The sequence below is a fragment of the Eucalyptus grandis genome, chromosome 9 (assembly GCF_016545825.1).
Source record: "Eucalyptus grandis isolate ANBG69807.140 chromosome 9, ASM1654582v1, whole genome shotgun sequence".
In the NCBI taxonomy this organism is placed as follows: Eukaryota; Viridiplantae; Streptophyta; class Magnoliopsida; order Myrtales; family Myrtaceae; genus Eucalyptus; species Eucalyptus grandis.
The window spans coordinates 39,121,513-39,140,349 of NC_052620.1; the positions used below are offsets into that span (position 1 = coordinate 39,121,513).

General features: G+C 40.6%; 4 protein-coding genes across 4 annotated transcripts; 2 read left to right on the plus strand and 2 right to left on the minus strand.

Annotated features, from left to right (window-relative positions):
* The first annotated feature begins 209 nt into the window (after positions 1-209).
* LOC104419779 (cold-regulated 413 plasma membrane protein 4) lies at positions 210-3,650 on the plus strand. Its single transcript, XM_010031542.3, has 4 exons — positions 210-531; positions 2,819-2,926; positions 3,038-3,108; positions 3,224-3,650. The coding sequence occupies exons 1-4, from the start codon at positions 461-463 to the stop codon at positions 3,457-3,459; spliced, it is 486 nt and encodes a 161-aa protein (XP_010029844.1). The 5' UTR covers positions 210-460; the 3' UTR covers positions 3,460-3,650.
* A 764-nt stretch (positions 3,651-4,414) lies between these two features.
* On the plus strand, positions 4,415-6,632 carry LOC104419780 (lysM domain receptor-like kinase 4). Its single transcript, XM_010031544.3, has one exon. The coding sequence runs from the start codon at positions 4,466-4,468 to the stop codon at positions 6,374-6,376; it is 1,911 nt and encodes a 636-aa protein (XP_010029846.1). The 5' UTR covers positions 4,415-4,465; the 3' UTR covers positions 6,377-6,632.
* Positions 6,633-6,952: 320 nt separating this feature from the next.
* On the minus strand, positions 6,953-8,734 carry LOC104419781 (serine/threonine receptor-like kinase NFP). The gene has a single exon (XM_010031545.3). The coding sequence runs from the start codon at positions 8,732-8,734 to the stop codon at positions 6,953-6,955; it is 1,782 nt and encodes a 593-aa protein (XP_010029847.2).
* Positions 8,735-10,173: 1,439 nt separating this feature from the next.
* LOC104419782 (pentatricopeptide repeat-containing protein At5g66631) lies at positions 10,174-12,981 on the minus strand. The gene has a single exon (XM_010031546.3). It carries the CDS (start codon positions 12,447-12,449, stop codon positions 10,455-10,457), a length of 1,995 nt encoding a protein of 664 aa, XP_010029848.2. The 5' UTR covers positions 12,450-12,981; the 3' UTR covers positions 10,174-10,454.
* Between the last annotated feature and the right edge of the window lie 5,856 nt (positions 12,982-18,837).

The following is an 18,837-nucleotide window of genomic DNA, read 5'->3' on the forward strand; positions in this document are numbered from 1 at the left end:
TTAAACGAACGTCAGAAAATCCGAAAATCATTTTCCCGAAAATTATTTTCCACAAAACAAATGAAACCTAAATAAATTAAAAGTTTATGGAACATATTACATATTGAACTAAAGTTTAGGAATCATCATATTGGATATTTGAAAAAATTGAAGGACTATTTGGGAAATCCATCCCACCCAATCTATTTCTCTATCGAATTGCACTGCCCAGGAAATGGGTACGAGGAACAATCTCGCTGGAGCTCGGTCTCAGCCTCTCAGGCCTCGACCAGTGTCTGGGACCCGCCGATCCGCATATTCTTCTCTTCCCATCTTTCGTCCTCGTGGAGTAAAGAGTAAAGAACAGAAGAAAGAAGTTCGCTGATTTCGGACGCAATCAGAATTCAAGAATCGGTTGAACCCGTAATTATCGTTGACCGAAGTGGCTGTTGCAGCTGCGACAGCAGCTGCTTCGACGCCGATGGACGGCGAGATTGGATCGAGCAGCGGAACTCTCGCCACCTTCCAGTGGGGCGGCGCGATCTCCGCCATGTGAGTGTTTCTCTCTCTCTCTCTCTCTCTCTTCGCTACTTTCTTGATTTTCTTGAAACGTTGGTTGCCGGATGATGAGGTGCTGATGATTTGGCGATGCGCGCGTCTGTCAATTGAGCTCGGAGGGTCGGCGAAAAGGGATGATGGGGTTCGGAACCTGGAAATATTTTGCGGCTCTTTCAGCCCATTTGTGGCTTTTGCGGTTTGCAATTTGAGTCACTTCCTGTACGGTAATTAATCAAGAACTTGGGTTATAAGGTTGATCAATTTCTAGTTTGGAGTATGTGTGAGCCGGATTTAGCCTAGAGGATGAAAGTGCAATCTTTGATTGTTTGGGGCATAATCTGGAACTGAAATAAGACTGGAGTTTGGAAGTAGATGGAAGCCAAGCTCCACAGGTCAAGATAGTGGTAATTGTTTGGTTCGTGATGTCCCAGCCTGGAATATCAAGTATTAGGTGGAGCGAGGAATTTTGCAATATAAGCCCAATAAAATCGATATTTAGGTGATGTAGGATTGTTGACACTTGTACATTTGCAATCTGAGTGGAGAACGATTGGGGGAGATTGTAAATGCGAGTTGGATAGAAGGATTTCCCATACAAAAGGCTTCAGTTATTTAGCAGATTAAACAACATATATGCAAAAGCCCATTAGGATCCCATCTATAGGTGATGCATGACTCTTAGTAGATTGGCTCAGAACTCATTGTGACAGGACTAGGAAAGAAAATATATATATTCTTTATCTCTTTTCTGTTAAGGAGTCAAAAAGCAAAGAATAAGGTTTTGATTCTCTTAAACAAGTTTTGTATAGTTGCTTATCCTGGCTCTATGATCTGAATGAATATAAACTTTGTGTTATGTGGGTCAGTGGCTGGTGGGTAGCAGGGTAATAACAGATTGCTGCCTTCTGTGTCACTGGTACGGCTCAAATCTGCACACTATTTAGCTGCGTTTGAGAAAATTCTGACATGCTTCCAGGCCATGCCTCGGACAATGGATGACTGTTTTTTTTAAATCATGTTTATCCCATGGAACTTTGTGTCCATGTATGTATGCCATATGATTAATTTGATGTACAATGGAATGCCTACTGCGATACTGTATTTTTGCTATGTTAATCTCTTCCAAGTTAGATGCTGGAGATTCGAACCAGCAATCATTGTGAGATACAGATTGGTGTACTTGTGAAGTAACTCTGCCTTGGGAAGTGATGGAAGATTGTTTAGGAACTAGTGAATTCTTAGCCCTTAGGATCTTATAATGCAGTCTGGTTCAATTGTTACATAGCAATGCGTGTAAATAAAACACTGCAACTATTTGTTTGCAATGCAGTCTGGTTCAGATTTGTATAAGTTTGACCAGAAAGAAAAGCAGGCATTTGAATAAATCGAAAGCTTATAGCATTTGTTGGACGAAAAAAATGACTAAGTGATAATGCAAGGATGTTTTGCTTAGGTTTTAACTCGAGGTGGTGCTGGCTTGTGGTGGAATTGTGTGTGAGAAAGGAGCTGAGCTTGGAATAGAGATATATTAAGGCAAAAATATTGTGATATTAGCAGTCTCAAGCAAAATTACACATCATTTCAATCTCTTATTGGTTGTTGCATAATAATGACCAATTTCTTCTCCATTAGGTGAATCTGTTCTTGTCAAATAAAGCCTAATCTCCTTGTTTCAACTATGTTCTAGTTTGAATTTTTGGCCAAAGGACCTATTTTTTATGTGGTTCAGATTAAGAAATAGGTGCAAATTGATAAATTTTTTAAAACCACACTGAATTGGAAAGGGAAAAACACCTCACTTTCAGATGCCAGACTCATACCCTACTTCATGCCAAGCTTTAACTTATACATAAAGATAGCACATTTACAAGAAGCTATGCTATCTGATTGTGCTTTTTCAGATACTCTATGGCTTCTGAATAGATTAACCAGCACAATAGTTAGACCGCATGTTCATGTTAAAGTAGATCACATGGCTGTGAAATAAAGATGTTTAGCCTGAACATTTATGTTGGTTGGTCATATGACATTCTTAGAGGTAGTACTGTTGGGGAAAGCCTCGAAAGTTTTATATACACATTGGAAGACTGGGACTTGTAGTGACTTTGTCACACGTGCTACAAATTATCTTTCATTTTTGTACTAATCCCTATTAGGACGAGCATTGAGTTTGCCATTCTCTTTCCTTAATTCTGATATGAGTTCTGCTTTATGCATGGGGTATGCTAGTCACTGGACTATTCTTAGCCAAAAGTAATTATTCATCTTCTTTCTTTCGCAGATTCTTGTTGATCATGAATCGAACTGGGAGGAAATCATCCATGCAAACTACTGCTCTTGTGTTGTATCTATTCACAAGTTTTCCCACTGTGCTCTTCAAAATTCTTAGGTAGATTGTGAATCATAGCTTTTTGTTGGCATGGAAATGACTCACTTTTCTAAAAGATGTTCTTCGCAACCTTCTGCTTCAGTTACTTATGTTACCCAAACAATGATGCAGGGGAGAGTTTGGTTGTTGGGTTGCTTTTCTCGCCGTCGTAGGAAACCTCTTCTTTCCTCAAATCTTCACAGGTTTGAAATTGTTCTCTCTTCTCTAAGAACTGTGCCTATTGGAAATATCAGAGTCACTGTTTTTCTCCATCGATTGCTTCTAACTAGCTCTGTCTGCTCATGTCTTAATGTGCAGTTTCTCGTTTTATCTTATTTGTCGTAACTCCTGACTGGATCGCCAATGGACTCCGTGAAAGCATGGCAGGCGGCATATTTTGTCTAGTTTTAGGAATTATTCTGGTCGTAAATGAGTTTAGGGGCATGGGCGGGCTCGCTGATTGGCATTGCAATTGCCATTGCTTCGGTTATTGTCTTGGGGTGGGCTTTCTCTTTTTCTTTACAATATATTACCTGTGTAAAGGTACTTGGTAGGCTGTGTGCTTCGAACGAGATGGCGGCCTCGCACATTTTGATCCAAATCATGCTTGCTCTAGCTTTTTGATTTCGCAGTGAAGTTGATGCTGAGCATTCACCCTGGTACTAAACTTGTTTTACTTTATTCAAGTGGTATTCGAGACCACTTACAGAGCAAGAAACCCGGAGGATCCGGGTTCTTTATGTGATCTCTGATGTAAGTCTCACTGTTTCTAAAGTTAGAAGGGTCGACGAACCTCATCAGAGCGCCCAAAGAATTGTCTATTTTTGTCAGACTACGAACGAGGATCAAATACAGGTAGCCCTCAACCTTGAAGTCCAACACGAGCTCGACATTGCATTTACGTTTCAATTTAGGCCTTGACTTGCATGTGGGATATTCTCCAGCTTGGCGTGAGCAGAATTGCCACGGCATAAAAAATTCAAAGTCAACTTTGCCATACCTTTCCAGAATCACTACTTAATCGCCGCAACAAAGTAACCGCCAATCATCTTTCTTCCATTTAAACAACAGTAACTTAATAGACAATCAAACTTTACTGTCGTATTTTAACATTGACAAAAGATAAAATAATAAAAAAAAGAAGGGAAATACTCTAGAAACTCTTGATTCATCCTGCTTTCTGGTTGTATGTCAGGGTTTTTGTCACCAATTTCGCGTTTTTCAGTAGGGTCAAATCTGTTTTCCTAGCGTGTATTGAACGATATTCTTTGACGCCGCCAGTGATTGGGAGAAGAAAGATTCAATTACGTGCACGATTTTTTAATTTGCCTATCCTTTTGGAATGTCAATACTTGTAGATGATTCGGTCCAACAACCTAAAAGCTGAAAGATGGGTCAGTCAACCTTGCAATGCGCCCTACGCGAGTTGTCTCTCTCTTCCTCCAGAAAAGTAAACGCCCATGAAGCTTCCAACACAACAGATTGAAATTATATTCAAACCCATTACAGAGAACCTGTCACCAGCTCTCCTTCAGATCATTCCCCCAACCTCAAAGAGCAATGGCTCTATCGTCTCTCTTTTCCCTTATTTCAACCTTTGTCTTCCTCGCGTTGCCTCCATCATCTTTGGTGGTTCTTGCCCAACAACCTTATGTGGCCTTGACCACAACAGATTGCAACTCCAACGACAACTCCTCCTCAGAATTCGGGTACACCTGCAATGGCCTCAACAGAAGCTGCCAATCCTACCTCATCTTCCGATCCCGATCCCCTTACAACACGGTCTCGACTATCTCGGTTCTCTTCGCCTCGAGTGCGTCTCAAGTCTCATCGATAAACTCGGTCTCTGAATCCGCAAGCTTCAGTACCGATCAATTGGTGATAGTCCCCATCACTTGCTCATGTTCAGGTCAGTACTATCAAGAGAATGCCAGTTATGTTGTCCAATCAGGAGATATTTACCTTTCCATTGCCAACAACACTTATCAAGCCCTCTCAACATGCCAAGCTCTCCAGAATGTGAACAACATTAGTGCTTCTAATTTGTCTACTGGGGCAACAATTACTGTCCCTGTTAGGTGTGCTTGTCCAACAAAAAATCAGAGTGATGCGGGTATAAATTATCTCTTGACTTATGCTTCTGTGCCTGGCGATACCATTTCTGATGTGAGCGCGAGATTCGGAGTGAATGTCACGGCCACTTTCGAAGCTAATGAACTATCTGCACCGGACACCTTCTATGCTTTCACCACACTCCTCATACCAATGGAAAATCCGCCCACGAGTTCTCAGACAACGTCACCATCTCCTCCTCCACCGCCGCCATCGCCGCCTTCTATTGTTACATCTCCCCCAGGAAAAAGTTCGAACACATGGGTTTATGTCACTATCGGTGTTCTTGGTGGAATTGCTGTGATTGCAGTGGTAAGCGCAGTCATTTTCTTTAAGTTCTTCAGAGGAAGGACTAGGAAAGAGAAAATCGACTCGACCATGGTCTCGGATAGCTTCAAGGCATTTGGAAAGCCAAACAATAAGAAGTTGGATGAGGACTCTCTGGATTTCCTTGATAGCATATCCAGCGTTGCGCAGTCCATGCAGGTGTATACCTATAAAGAACTGCAAGCGGCAACAGAAAACTTCAGTTCTAGCTGTTTGATCAAGGGGTCGGTCTACCATGGCAAAATCAATGGAGATTCCGCAGCGATCAAGAAAATGAACGGTGATGTGTCAAGGGAAGTGGAAACACTGAACAAGATCAACCACTCCAATCTTATACGCCTCTCAGGTATATGCTTCGATGAGGGGCATTGGTACTTCGTCTATGAATATGCAGTGAACGGATCCTTGAGCGAGTGGATTTACCAAAATAACAGCGAAGGAAGATTCTTAACATGGATGCAGAGGATGCAAATCGCTCTGGATGTGGCCACCGGGCTTAACTACCTCCATCGCTTCACAACCCCACCTCTCGTCCACAAGAACATCCAGAGTAGCAACATTCTCCTTGATAGCGACTTTAGGGCCAAGATAGCAAGTCTCGGACTCGCTAGATCGGCAGAAGGAGAGGATGGAGAATTCGCCTTGACACGGCACATCGTTGGGACGAAAGGTTATATGTCTCCCGAGTACATGGAGAACGGTTTGATCTCTGTGAACTTAGACGTCTATGCGTTCGGCATTCTCTTGCTGGAAATGATGACTGGGAAAGAGATTATTTTGTTGTGTGGAGGAGAGAATATGCAGGCGTATGATGTTGTGACTTTGGTGCTTACCGAGGATGGTGGCCATGAGAGGCTGATGCAGTTTATTGATCCTTCGATGAGAGAGACGTACCCGTTGGACCTTGCCATTTACGTTATCAGAATAATTGAGAGTTGCCTGAAGAAAAATCCGCTGGAGCGCCCTGCCATGGGTGAGATCGAGCAGTCTCTATCGAAGGTCTTCACAGCGTCATTGGCCTGGGAACACTAGAACTTCCTCCTGAGGTCGCCGAGTTTCTGCCTTTCTTCGGTCTGTAATTAGATTAGCACCGAGACTCACTGATACAGACACACTATATATTCGTTTCTTCTGTTCTCATGCTGAATACAACATCCTATTTTATGTATATCTAGCGAAACAGCAAAAGAGACGATTCATCGCAATACCTCTGTCTTGTTGTGACAGGAACAGCTTTCGATATGTTGCATATGTGTAGAAAAGATTCGCACGAAAATTTGTGGTCGAACTTTTGCTATTTTATCCCTAGTTTTGGCTCACTGTTCAGTGTTTCCAGGGCATTATTTGAAAAGGAAAATGAATACAATTTTAGTTTCAACTATACTTGCATCGATGAATCTACAAGTAAGAGACAATTACAATGAAATTTCAGGAGGAAAATAAACTTCCAGTCCAATGAGTCGCGAAATTTACGGAAACTAGTGCGTATCAGCTTTTATTACAAGATGAAAAGAGAAGACATTTACGTGAACCTTACATCTCAAAGATTCAGCGAGCAGTGGCTGGAATGATATCTTGAACGCTCTCATCTGGTTCTATTTTTGTAGTCTAAGACCTTTCCAATGCCACTGAAGATGACTGAGCAAGCATGCAGAGATTAAATGCAATCTCCGTCATGCCTGGCCTCGCAGAAGATTCATCTACTGTGCACGCACAGGCCAAGGTTGCTAGGCTCAGCGCGTCATGAATCGGATAAAAGCTCTCCAAATCAGGATCCATCCATTCCATCAACCTCTCCTCTCTATTCTCTTTTGCTTCCAAGATCTCCACGACTTCTCTCACGGCCATGGCCCGCTTCCCCGAAAGTAACTCAAGCAAACGTAACCCAAAAGCGTGAATATCAACATTCAACATTACAGCACTTGTAGCTGGTCTGGCCTTGGAGAAGTTTGATATTTTGGCCTTGAAATTGGAGTCCAGAAGTATGTTGCTCGCTCTGATATCTCCGTGGACGATTCTCGGTTGAGTATGCTCATGCAGGTATTGGAGACCATTGGCAACATCAAGTGCAATGCCCAATCTCTGAATCCAAGTGAGGAAGTTGACAGACTTTACTGAGGACGAAGGCCTCTGGTACAGCCACTTATCGAGCGAACTGTTTTCAGCATATTCATATACCATAAACAAGTTGCCGCTTGCATCTGACGAAACACCTATTAGCTTTATCAGATTCACGTGGTTAACTCTCTGTAGAATCTTTAACTCCTCCAAGTTTTTGCCCTTAGTTTCTGTTTTCACAGCGAAAACTTTCCCGTCGATTGTGCCATGGAACACTGAGCCCCCGATCCTAGAATTCTCATCAAGATTCATTGTTGCCTCCATGATCTCTCCAGCCCCATACACGATTGGCTTGCTCAAGTAGTCCGAAACGCTGAAAAGTAACTTATCTTGAACGACCTTTGTCTTGGATGACTCCGATTTCCCTTCTTTTGATAACTCCCTAGTTTTGATGAGATTTCTGTCACCCCAACAGGAAGCATTCTGATTCAGGATCTTTGGGTTCGCTTTCCCACGTAAATGGCAAACATAGACTAGTGAAAATGCTACCCCGATGACCAATATAGCAGCTGCTACACTGCTTAAAACTTTAATCCACTCATGATTGGATTCTTTTCTCTTCAGAGGAGGATTCAGTGGTTGAGAAAGAGCTGGCAATTGTGATAGTGGTATGAGGACATGAAGACCAACAGGTGCGGTAAGATTCATTCCGTTGTTTTCCTTAACTATATTGCTAGGCATCGCGCCGAACTTTTTGGCCACTGATAAGAGGGCATCTCCAGGTTGCCATACATAAGTAACAATAAAGTTGAAGCCTGCCTCGGAATCTGCTTTTTCGGGGCACTTACAGTAGAGAGGAATAGTGACTTTGGTTCCAATCTGCAGGATATTTGGATTGATCCCTGGGTTCATGTCCTTGTGGACTTGCCAGTTCGTGAGGTTCTCAAACACTTTCATTGAGACCAGGAAGTAATTGTCATTTTTCTTGATCTGATACGTTATGTTGGCGAAGAAACTGTCACCACTGCAGCCGCATGTGATCGGTATGAGCAAAAGCTGGCTGGGGTACAAAGGGTCATCTTCAGAAGCCAGGTTGCTCGCCTGCAAGATGGATGAACGGCTGACACCAAACAGGTTGGAGATGCTTCCGAGATCAGTGAATTCGGGTTCTTGCGCGATGTAGGCGACGTATGCTGGGCATGATGTCCGTGAGTTGGCAGAGCATGAGAAGTTGGCACTTGGGCTAGGAAGTGGTTGAGTTGTGATAGAGATGATAAAGACGGAGAAATGCAGCAGAAGTAGAAATTTTGAGGAGGAACGAAAGATGGCCATTTGGATATCAGATTGGATGGAATGAGCCTCTCAAACTCAAAAGGTTTTATAAGAGTGAAGCTCTGAGGTTGGAAAAAGCCCAGAACCCTTTCTAGTTTAAATCTTTCGCTTGGAACTAGGGAACTCTGGTCCTAATAAAACATGGAAGTAGGTTTTTGTTTTGGCTTTGAATTGAACAATTCTCATTTGGATCCGATGATAAAATAAGCTTTTGTGAAAAGATTCTTTTGCATAGATTGGAGTGACTAGCAATTTGACATCCAATGTATGTCTATAATAGAAAATAATAGGCGGCAATGGAATTTGTATTTGTTTTGGCTGGTAGATGCTTTTGAAAGAGCATGTGATGAGCATCAGATTAATATAAGGTGACGAAAGCCCATTTCGGCCGGCGAAGGAGATCATCCTGCATATTTATCACACAGAAATTTAGTCAAACAATAGAATAAAACTCTTGAAGCCACAACTCTTGCTTAAAAAATTCGAAAACCACAAAGAAACCAACAGAATATGATGTTCGATCGATAGCTAAGATGGATATCATGCACAGGAGGATCGCTGGTGAAGTTGGATGTATTACCATGTGCATAAGGATTGACGAAATGACTGCACGGAATAAAAGAACGCGGTTCCCTAGACTTCCATTTCGACTTTTAGCTACAAGACTCGCGAAGATTTACACTTTGCTCAATTTTGTCATCTTGAAATTGAACTCGAGTCAATTAAATATTCCTGAGAGACAAAAGTATTAGTTGCCTTTTCACCTGGGCTAACAGATAAAGCTGGCAATTCAATGTGAGGTTCCGCACTGTGGACCGTAAAAGGGCTCGATATAAATTCTGCACTTGGTCTTATCATACGATGCCATAGATTCACCTCTTGTTAGAAAAAAAATCAACTTGATTTGGGGGCATGGTTTTCGTAGATGGACCAACCTCACAGCCGAACAAAAGGGTCCCTTGACTGAGCTTACTCGCAATCCATCTGAATTATCTTATCTGGCAAAACAGAAAACTGTATTCATACGGTCCAACACAAATAATAATTAAAAATAAAATGAAAAAATAGACTTGGAATGAGTAAGCAAGCTCCCGGCCGAAAGCTCCTGTCTAAAAATTGATTGTGTATGATAGCCTGACAGAACAGCAGAACAGCTGTCTCATTATCGTTTTATCTACTATCAAATCAAGCGTATAGGATGGAGCAGAAAGAGCCATAGTGAAGGGGCCAAGCAGAAAACAGCTCTCCCAGACACACAAACAAATCCTAAGAACAGATCCCCATAAACATATGAAGCATGCAAGGGGAAGATGATATCCAGAAAGTTGAGTGTTATCTGATTTCCTGAAAGGCACAAACGAATACAGACTTGGTCTCCGTAGATAATGTGAGCCTATTAGAGAAATGCAGCAAGTAATAGTAAATGTAGATTTTCGCACTAGATACAAACTGCAACTAAGCAGGATGATAGAAATCAGTGTTTCCCTCAAGCTAAATACAAAAGAAAACAAGATTAAATAACATTATGCTTGCATTCCCAAAAAAATGAATAGAAAAGGAATTAGAATACATAATGCTTGCATCTACAGCCCCATTATGTGACAAACTCAAGTTTGTCAGCTTGGACTAAACAAAACTAAACTTGTTCCAGGGGCAAACAAAAGTAACATCAACAGTTCAGATAGTTGTAAAGAATGCAACCTAGAAATACACTTGCCTACTAACCCTCCCCATTTGATGTTGGACCACAGCTTGATGTAAAACTACTTGCATATATGTTGTAAACTTGAGTGAGGTTGGCTGAGCTCACAGTCCATACGTGACCACGTAAAGCAAGAGGAAGAGAATCATTTGTCTCCTCACAACTTTCTTCTACAATTGCAGCCTCCCTTCTCCTGCCTTCCTTCCAAAGACTTTTCACTAGCAACTCCTTCGTGGCATAATCAGGAAGTAGATTTGAGTTTCTCATGTCCTCAAAAACCCTCCATGCAAGAGCAGCTCGGTCACACTTGCAATAACCAAGAATCAAAACCTTAAACATGTAAGCGTCTGGCTCGATGCCGCTCTGCCTAACCATTCCAAAGATCTTCTGCACATTTTTGATGTCTCCGTGCTTTGCAAAATGATCCATCAAACCAGAAAAAGTTTGAATATCTGGGCAAATGCCATTTAAAATCATTTCATCAAGCACCTCAAGAGCATCAGAGCTCCTACTGCACTTGGTCAATGTCCATAACAATGATGAATACAGAACCATCAGCTTAAACTTTGAAATAGAACCGCAGAGAGTTCTATCATGACGAAAAATCTTCAAAGCAGCATCAGGATCTTTCGAAATGCCACAAAAGTCAATAATCAATTTAATAGTACTGAATGGAAGCTTTAGTCCCTCCTGTCTAATTTTATCCAGGAGCTGATTAACCAATTGGACATGCCCATGTCGTGCTAAAAGGGTCATCATTCTCTGCACTGTGTAAACATCATGAGTAAACCCCGGTTGGCAAGCAACCCAGCAGAAAAAGTTCCAAGCTGGCAGCGGAGATTTGAAATTTCTAAGGACTCTGCAAACCAAGCGAGTTGTCCACACAAACTTTGCTTTCTCCAATTCTGAAACCTCACTGGGGCTCCAACTTTGCAAGGCATTTGCCAAAGCTCTAGGATCTAGCCATGGTTTCAATTTGACCCCATTAACCTCATTGACATCACAAGCAACATCATCCTCCACCTCATCCTCAGCCTCATGATCATTGTCATCTCCAGTATCATCCACAAAATACTCGATACTTTTTATCCTCTCATTTGGCAACATTTCAGAAAGAATTTCATCATTCTCATGAATACATCCTGCCTCTTTCATATGTTGCAACGAGCAAAGCAGAGCTCTAACAGGCAGCATACCTTCAGCATGCATATTGCTGAGTAAAATTTTCACCTCATCAAACCTTCGAACACTTACAAGACCCTCCACCAAAATTGAGAACTGTTTTGATGTGCGCTTGATTCTCATTAATGGTAAAACATTGAAAACCTCGAGTGCTGAATCCAGCTTCCCAGAATTCACAAGGTGCTCAATAATATTTGTATATGTTCTAGAATTAGGGTTTGCTCCTTCCACGATCATCCTATGGAATATCTCCACAGCCCTGGAATCTTCACCCTTTTCTGCATATAGGCGCATGACAATGTTATATGATTCTGTGCACACATGTCTGTCCAACTCTCTATACTTATCCCATATATCAAGAACTGAGTTAACATCTCCAGTTGCTGCGTACCACTGCATAAGGTTCATATGGCTAACTCGAACATTTTTAAAGCTCCTGGCATTAATGGCATCAACCAAATCGTCAAGTTCCTCCCTTCGACCGGATCTGGCCAAAATGTTGGCCAGGGCATAAATGGTACTTTGTGTATGATTAAAATTCGAATTTGATTTGAGAATGTCAATAACAGAGAGTGCTGAATCGGCAGAAGGAGCAGAACGGAGAGTGTGAGTGACTACAAAAGAGTCCAAAAGGCGGTCATTCAAGAGAGTGGTAAGCAAACTCTGGGAATCCGATCGAAGCGCAAGCCTTATGGAATCTATAATTCTGGCTCTATAGAGGTAGTGCGAGACCTTGCTAGGGAAAGGGTCCCGAGAAAATAAGCGACTCTGCTGGTTTAAGGTCTTGAACAGGATCCCAGTTCCAGCACAAAAGAAATGCTTGCGAAACATGGGCTTTCGACAAATTCCAATGTCAAACACAGAACGGATCAAACTGGCCCCTGAATGTCATGATGGGTTCAGCTAAAACCACACCACGAGTGAAGGATGAATTGATTGGATGAATCAAACACCTGCTGTGCCGATAACCGTTTCGACCAGGACGCACTCAGCAACACCAAACCCACAACAAGAGGGAGAAAGTACAAACCGGGCACCTATCTGCCATCAAACATCACGAAGACTACTAGCGAAAACGAAAGGACTCGGGTGTCAGGCAAAACATCAAACACCTTTCGGTGCAGGCAACCCGAAAGGCAAGAGATGAGACCACCCACGACGCGGCTACCAGAGAATGTGACGAGAAAGGATTCCGCAGTGATTTTTCTCTTCAGGAGGAAACAACGAGAGAACGGTTCGGAGCATCCGAAGGCCGAAACACGAAAGGGCGTACAAGCCGAGACCAGGAGAAGTAAAAGGAGGTGGACCTTGAAGGTTCGCACTGAAATTACGGACCCTGGTCCCTCCCCCCGAGTCTAGTGAATCGGATCCATCACGGCAGTTTATCCGGTGGACTTGCCCAGATATCTGCTGTGATATTTATAAAATGGTTAATATTATGAAAAATCTTCAACTTGTATGTTTGTAATAAATTTACTATCAAGTCTCAAATTAATATATTCGTAACAAATTTGCTTTCTATTAGTTTTTATTAAATTTTACTATCAAATTGCTGAGTTGGATAACATATGACGGCAGTTGATGAATGTATCAATTTGACGTTTTATCTTCTGTTAGTTTGTGGTATTTTATGATATTAATCAAATATAATTGAACTAGTGTAGAGTAAAATTATCACAAATATATCAATTTGGAGTTTTTGATTGTTAAAAAATTGATTCAATGTAAATTTGTCATATATGTACCAATTTAGAGTTTTTTGTGGTAAAAAAATTAGTTCGGGATAAATTTGTTATATATGTACCATTTTGAAGTTTTTCGTAATTTTAATCTGATCAAACCCTCATTGATAAAGCATCTTCATATCAAATGAGAGTAATGTTTTTTTGGGTAAAATGACGTGGCTGAAACAATTGATAGGCCACAAATAAATCAATCTGCAACGCACTTGTGTGTGAAGGCGCAACACACTCGGAGGTGAAAATTGAGAGAAAAATTAGGGGTGTTGTTCTTGGTTCGATTCGATTCCAAGGTGGAATTGGTACCGTATTGGAGGACCAATTTTGAAGATTTGGAACTGGGGACTGGACCTAGGACCAACCGGTCTGGTTCAGTCCAATGGAACCTATTACTATTGGATATTTTATTGTCCAAAGCATGACTAGAAACAAATTCAAAGTTTGAGACAAATCTTATGTTTTCATTTGGATATCTTATTGTCCAATTACATGCCTTTATTTCCTCAGTAACTATAAATTAAACCCACTAATTATTTTGAAAAAATAAAAATAATGAAAATTTTAGGCAATCGGTGGTCTAGTTCCCATTGGAATCGGGAACCAGGCCATCTTGACAATGATTTCATTTTTAGGAATTGAAAATTGGACCAACACTTCCAAGAACTGAACCCAATCGACCGGTTTGGTCCAATCCAGATAGTTCCTAATTTGAGTGGTCAATTTTGCATACCCCTAGAGAAAAAAATCTCCCAATCTGTATTCTCTAAAATTACACCACAAGCTGTTTGATATTTCAAAAAGAACAAAATAATACTTGGGAACTCTAGGCGATATGGAAAACTCAAAATAACTTTAAGCAGTCTGGAAGTTCATAACAATGAACAAAGGGCTAAAATAATGTAGAAAATAGACCTAAAATAGGAAAAAAAAAGCGTCTTAAAACATGCACAAATTATTGAAATATTATTTCACATTACTTGATAACAAGTCTTATATGTTTTTTGTATTTATGCTGTCTCCCTCAATCCATAAGTTTAACTTTTGGATTGAACTTTCTTATATTATATCAGAATAGTAAGTCAAATTAGGAGCCTCCACATTATATATTGTCTAAGTGTGAGGATAAGTGTTTGAATATTGAATTTTTAAATTATGTATTCATCTATCAACTTAGCATTTTGAGTTGAATTTTCTAACATAAATGATGGATTTTAAGGCCTAAATCGAACGTAGAAGACCAAACAAATACCACAATCTTTTGGCCATTTGTTTGAGGGTGAAATGTGCTACTCTAATTAATAGATAAACCAAACAAATACCACAAACTTCTCCAAAAGCATAACCACACTACACGGTAGTAAACAAACCCGTAATATGCATCTATTCTTTCATCGTTTGACAAAATCAAACTACACTATTTTTCTGACATCAAACTTCCGTTGAGGCTAGAAATACTGCTCTACCATTGATGGATTTGAGGCTCAAAATGACCACATACGGAGAACCTATTGAAGTTTAGCAGGATCAAATACACAAATAATTACATAAGGAAATAATGTGGTTCTGCAATATGCCTACATCCATGGACAAAAAACTCATCCTCTCTTGTTTTTTTGCCTTAGGGAGTAGGTCTGCCATTATTCATCATATACACAGCATACGGTTGCTTACAGTAAGGCAACGGGCAACCATTTACATAAGGAAGGAAACACCATAAATAGGAAGCAAGAATAATATAATAGCAATAATATCTCCTTTCCAAGAATAGGAGAGAAAAATCTCGCCAACACTCTCCCTCAAGTTGGGGCGAAGACTTTGTCGGAAGTCAATTTAATCCCTTTTGACAACGCTTTGGTGAAGACATCTGTAAGCTAATCCTCACTTCAAATATATAGAGTCTCAATTGTTTTATCTTGAACCTTCTCTCTCACAAAGTAAAAATCTACTTCTATGTGTTTGGTTCTCTCATGGAAGACTAGATTCGAAGCAATGCGAATTGCAACTTGATTATCACAAAATACCTTTGCAGGTGTAGCTGTAGGCTTACATCCCAATTCCTAAAGTAAAAGACGCAACCATGAAATTTCACTAGTAGTGGTGGCTATGGCGTAATACTCGGCTTCTGCGCTTGAACATGCAACAACTGTTTGTATTTTGCTCTTCCAAGTAACAATATTACTGCCAACAAACATATAGAAACCAGTTGTGGATTTTTTACCCACTAGACTTCTAGCCCAATCTGCATCATTGTAACCTACTATATCTATGTGAATATTGTTCTTCATCAAGATTCTCCTTCCTAGTGAAGCTTTCAAATACCGAAGGAGATGATCCACCAATCCCACGTGACCTTAAGTGGGATTATGCATAAATTGGCTCACATAGCTAGCAACATCTGCAATATTGGTTCTAGTGATAGTTTAGTAAATCAAGTGTCCTACTAACCACTGAAATTGACCAACATCTTGCAATGGTACACTGTTAGAAACAAACTTGATGTTATACACCATAGGGACATTTGCGGGTTTAACTCCACTTACTAGTCTCTTTTAATAAATCAAAAACATACTTTCTTTGGGATAAAAACGGTCATTTGCGAGAGTGTGCCATTTCAATGCCCCCCAAAATGTAAACTGCCGGGGTTTTTGATATCAAATTCTTTGCTCAAATGACGCTTGAGTGCTTCAATCCCAGGTTGGTTACCACTTATTATGACCAAATCATCAACATACACATGAATAATAACAATACCTTGGTCATTTGACTTAGTGAACATAGAGGAATCTGAAGGATCTCTCTTTAAGCCGAATCTGATAAGTGCTACACTAAGCTTGCCATACTAAGCTTTAGGTGACTATTCAAGGCCGTAGAGAGCTTTCTTTAGTTTACAAACAGTTCCATACTTACCCTGAAAGGAATGCCCAAGTGGTGAGTTTATGTTAACTTCTTCTTCTAAATCCCCATGTAGAAAGGCATTCTTCACATCCATTTGGAACAAAGGCCACCCATGATTTACTACTAAGGACATAAGTACTCACACTCTATTCATCTTAACCACCAGAGCAAATGTTTCATTATAGTATATGCTGTAGGTTTGGGTGTACCCTTTAGTGACAAGCCTAGCTTTGTACCTCTCGATCGTGCCATCACGTGCCATCACTCTTATTTGATCTTATAGGTCTATCTACATCCCATGTTCTTTTTTTCTTTTGGTGCCTCAATTTCATATTTCATGGCTTTAATCCACACATTTTTCTTATTTGTTTCCTCAAAACTCTTGGGCTCCTAGTGTTCTTCAATGGCAGACAGAAAACTAAAAATATTGTAAGATGCTTTGTCATATCCAACAAAATCCTGAATGAGGTGCTGAATTGTATGAAAGGTAGAAAAATCCCGAAGACGAGTTGAAGGTCTAGGGATACGAGCTGACTTGCGAACAAGAATAGTTGTGGGAATCTCTGCTATCGAAGTCTCATTTATCAACTCTTCACCTGCAGTTTTAGAATTTTCACTAGGCGCTCACACACTTGATTCTGATAACGAGTGCCCAATAACCTTAGCCTCTTGACTTTTGGTAACAGTCCCATCCCCTTGGTTGTCACGCCCCAATTCTCGAGCACGTGGCCATCCCTTTCTAGTTCATAAAATTTGCGACTTCTCAAGATGAGTCACCGATCATTTCTTTTTATTGCACATGCGGAAACAAAAATAAATCCCCTGACAATAACTATCTTGGGATAGAAAAACAGGACAACAATTTCATCAATAAAACACACATTTATATATACACTGAGTCAAGTACAAAAGTCTATGGCCAAAAGACTACAAAAGATCAACTCTCCAAAAAGAAGTGGTCCTAACTGACCTACACTTCAAATCACCTTCTCTTGGCTCTAGGTCCTCCACTCGACGATCTTGAAAATTGAGCTCATAACAGGGTGAGATATAAATCTCAGTGAGTTCATGCTCTAAACCACGATTAGGAGGGAAATATGCCTAGAAGCATCCTAATCACACAATCATGCAACCATGGAGACTTACCCTGTCTCAGATCCTCCCTACAGGTCAGTACAAGCAGCACTCAAGTTCAATTAATTGGAACGCAATACTCAATTCTCAAATGAGTACAGGGGTCATGATTATAAGGCTAAATTGTTATAACACGTCTCATACCGTGCCACACAATTTTGTCTCAACTCAATTTATCATGCGTTCCTAGTTTTGATCTCGACATATAGCATGGCCTACTCTCTGTCTGGCGGTCTTCTGGCATTGCTAGGCTTCATCTCACCTTGAGCATGTCACGTCTCTTTCAACGGCTTTCTTGAAGGAGCATAGGGTCCATAATTTATTACGATTGGCTTCCCGTTGTCCAGGCATCCCATATAGGGGTAGCGTCCAGCTCAACAGCCTAGGATGAGTTCTCTTAACCAACACACGATCTCTCAATCTTGGCCCATGACACCATGCATTGTACTCAAATGCCTTAATTAAAATGGTGAACCTGGCATTTTTCCTTTTATTAGAAATAAATGGTGAAATAGGCGTGTGTGGGTACACGGTTAACTCAACCCAGAAAATGTGATACCATTCATTTTTAACATCCCACAGTTTTATATAGTACTTAGAACTATTTTCGGTGTCAAAATCCGACACTCAGGATTTTCTGAATAAATATTGGAAATTCACAATTTTTGGAATTAAATACCAAAAGTCCAATCAGCACTCAATTTGCATAGATTAACACTCAATTGCAAAAATTAACCATACCATTGCAATCAGCACGAAATTCCAGTCACCGGCTATCCCGGCCTAATTTCTGGAAAAATAATTAATAATTAATTAATTAATTTATAAACTTAATTAAATAATTCAATTTAATATCTAGAAAATATTAACTTAGGCTAAAATCACTGAATTAAATACTGATACAGACCCAGAAATTCCCGAACCCTTCTAGGCCTCACTTAATCTAATTTAACCACCTAACACGCATAATTGCATAATTAAATCACTAAATTAATCTAAATAACCACATAATTACTAATTAAATTAAACTAAACACCCCTTAAATGTCATTAGCCTACTAAGAAGAGTTTAGTGCATAAACTCACCGGTTTATTGCGGAAACTAGTTCACTGCGATGACGATGCGACGGCAGCCGAAATCCGAATTTTCGGCAGTGTCAACGGACACTCGGACCAGGCCAAAAGGCCTTACAAGCCCACAGCAAATTGCTGAGCTTGGGTTGAACTTGTGGTTGGACTTGGCTTCGCGGGCTTGGGCTTCTAATGGGCTGGACCCAAGGCTGAAATTGCAGACTGGATTGTTGAAATTCACAGGTTTGGGCTGCTGAATTCTTAGGCCAAAGTTGGGCTGAACTTCACGTGGACTTGTCTTTGGATGGGCTGGGCCGAGGAGCTTAACAATTCCACAGCCAAAGCTGGGCTGAAACTGAACTTGCGTGGGCTTTACTGCGG

Coding starts and splice junctions, on each gene's coding strand:
- LOC104419780 (XM_010031544.3), top strand. CDS start 4,466: ATGGCTCTATCGTCTCTCTTTTCCCTTATTTCAACCTTTGTCTTCCTC.
- LOC104419782 (XM_010031546.3), bottom strand. CDS start 12,449: ATGTTTCGCAAGCATTTCTTTTGTGCTGGAACTGGGATCCTGTTCAAG.
- LOC104419781 (XM_010031545.3), bottom strand. CDS start 8,734: ATGGCCATCTTTCGTTCCTCCTCAAAATTTCTACTTCTGCTGCATTTC.
- LOC104419779 (XM_010031542.3), top strand. CDS start 461: ATGGACGGCGAGATTGGATCGAGCAGCGGAACTCTCGCCACCTTCCAG. Junction 2,927..3,037: donor GTGCTCTTCAAAATTCTTAG/GTAGATTGTGAA, acceptor ACAATGATGCAG/GGGAGAGTTTGGTTGTTGGG. Junction 3,109..3,223: donor CTTTCCTCAAATCTTCACAG/GTTTGAAATTGT, acceptor CTTAATGTGCAG/TTTCTCGTTTTATCTTATTT.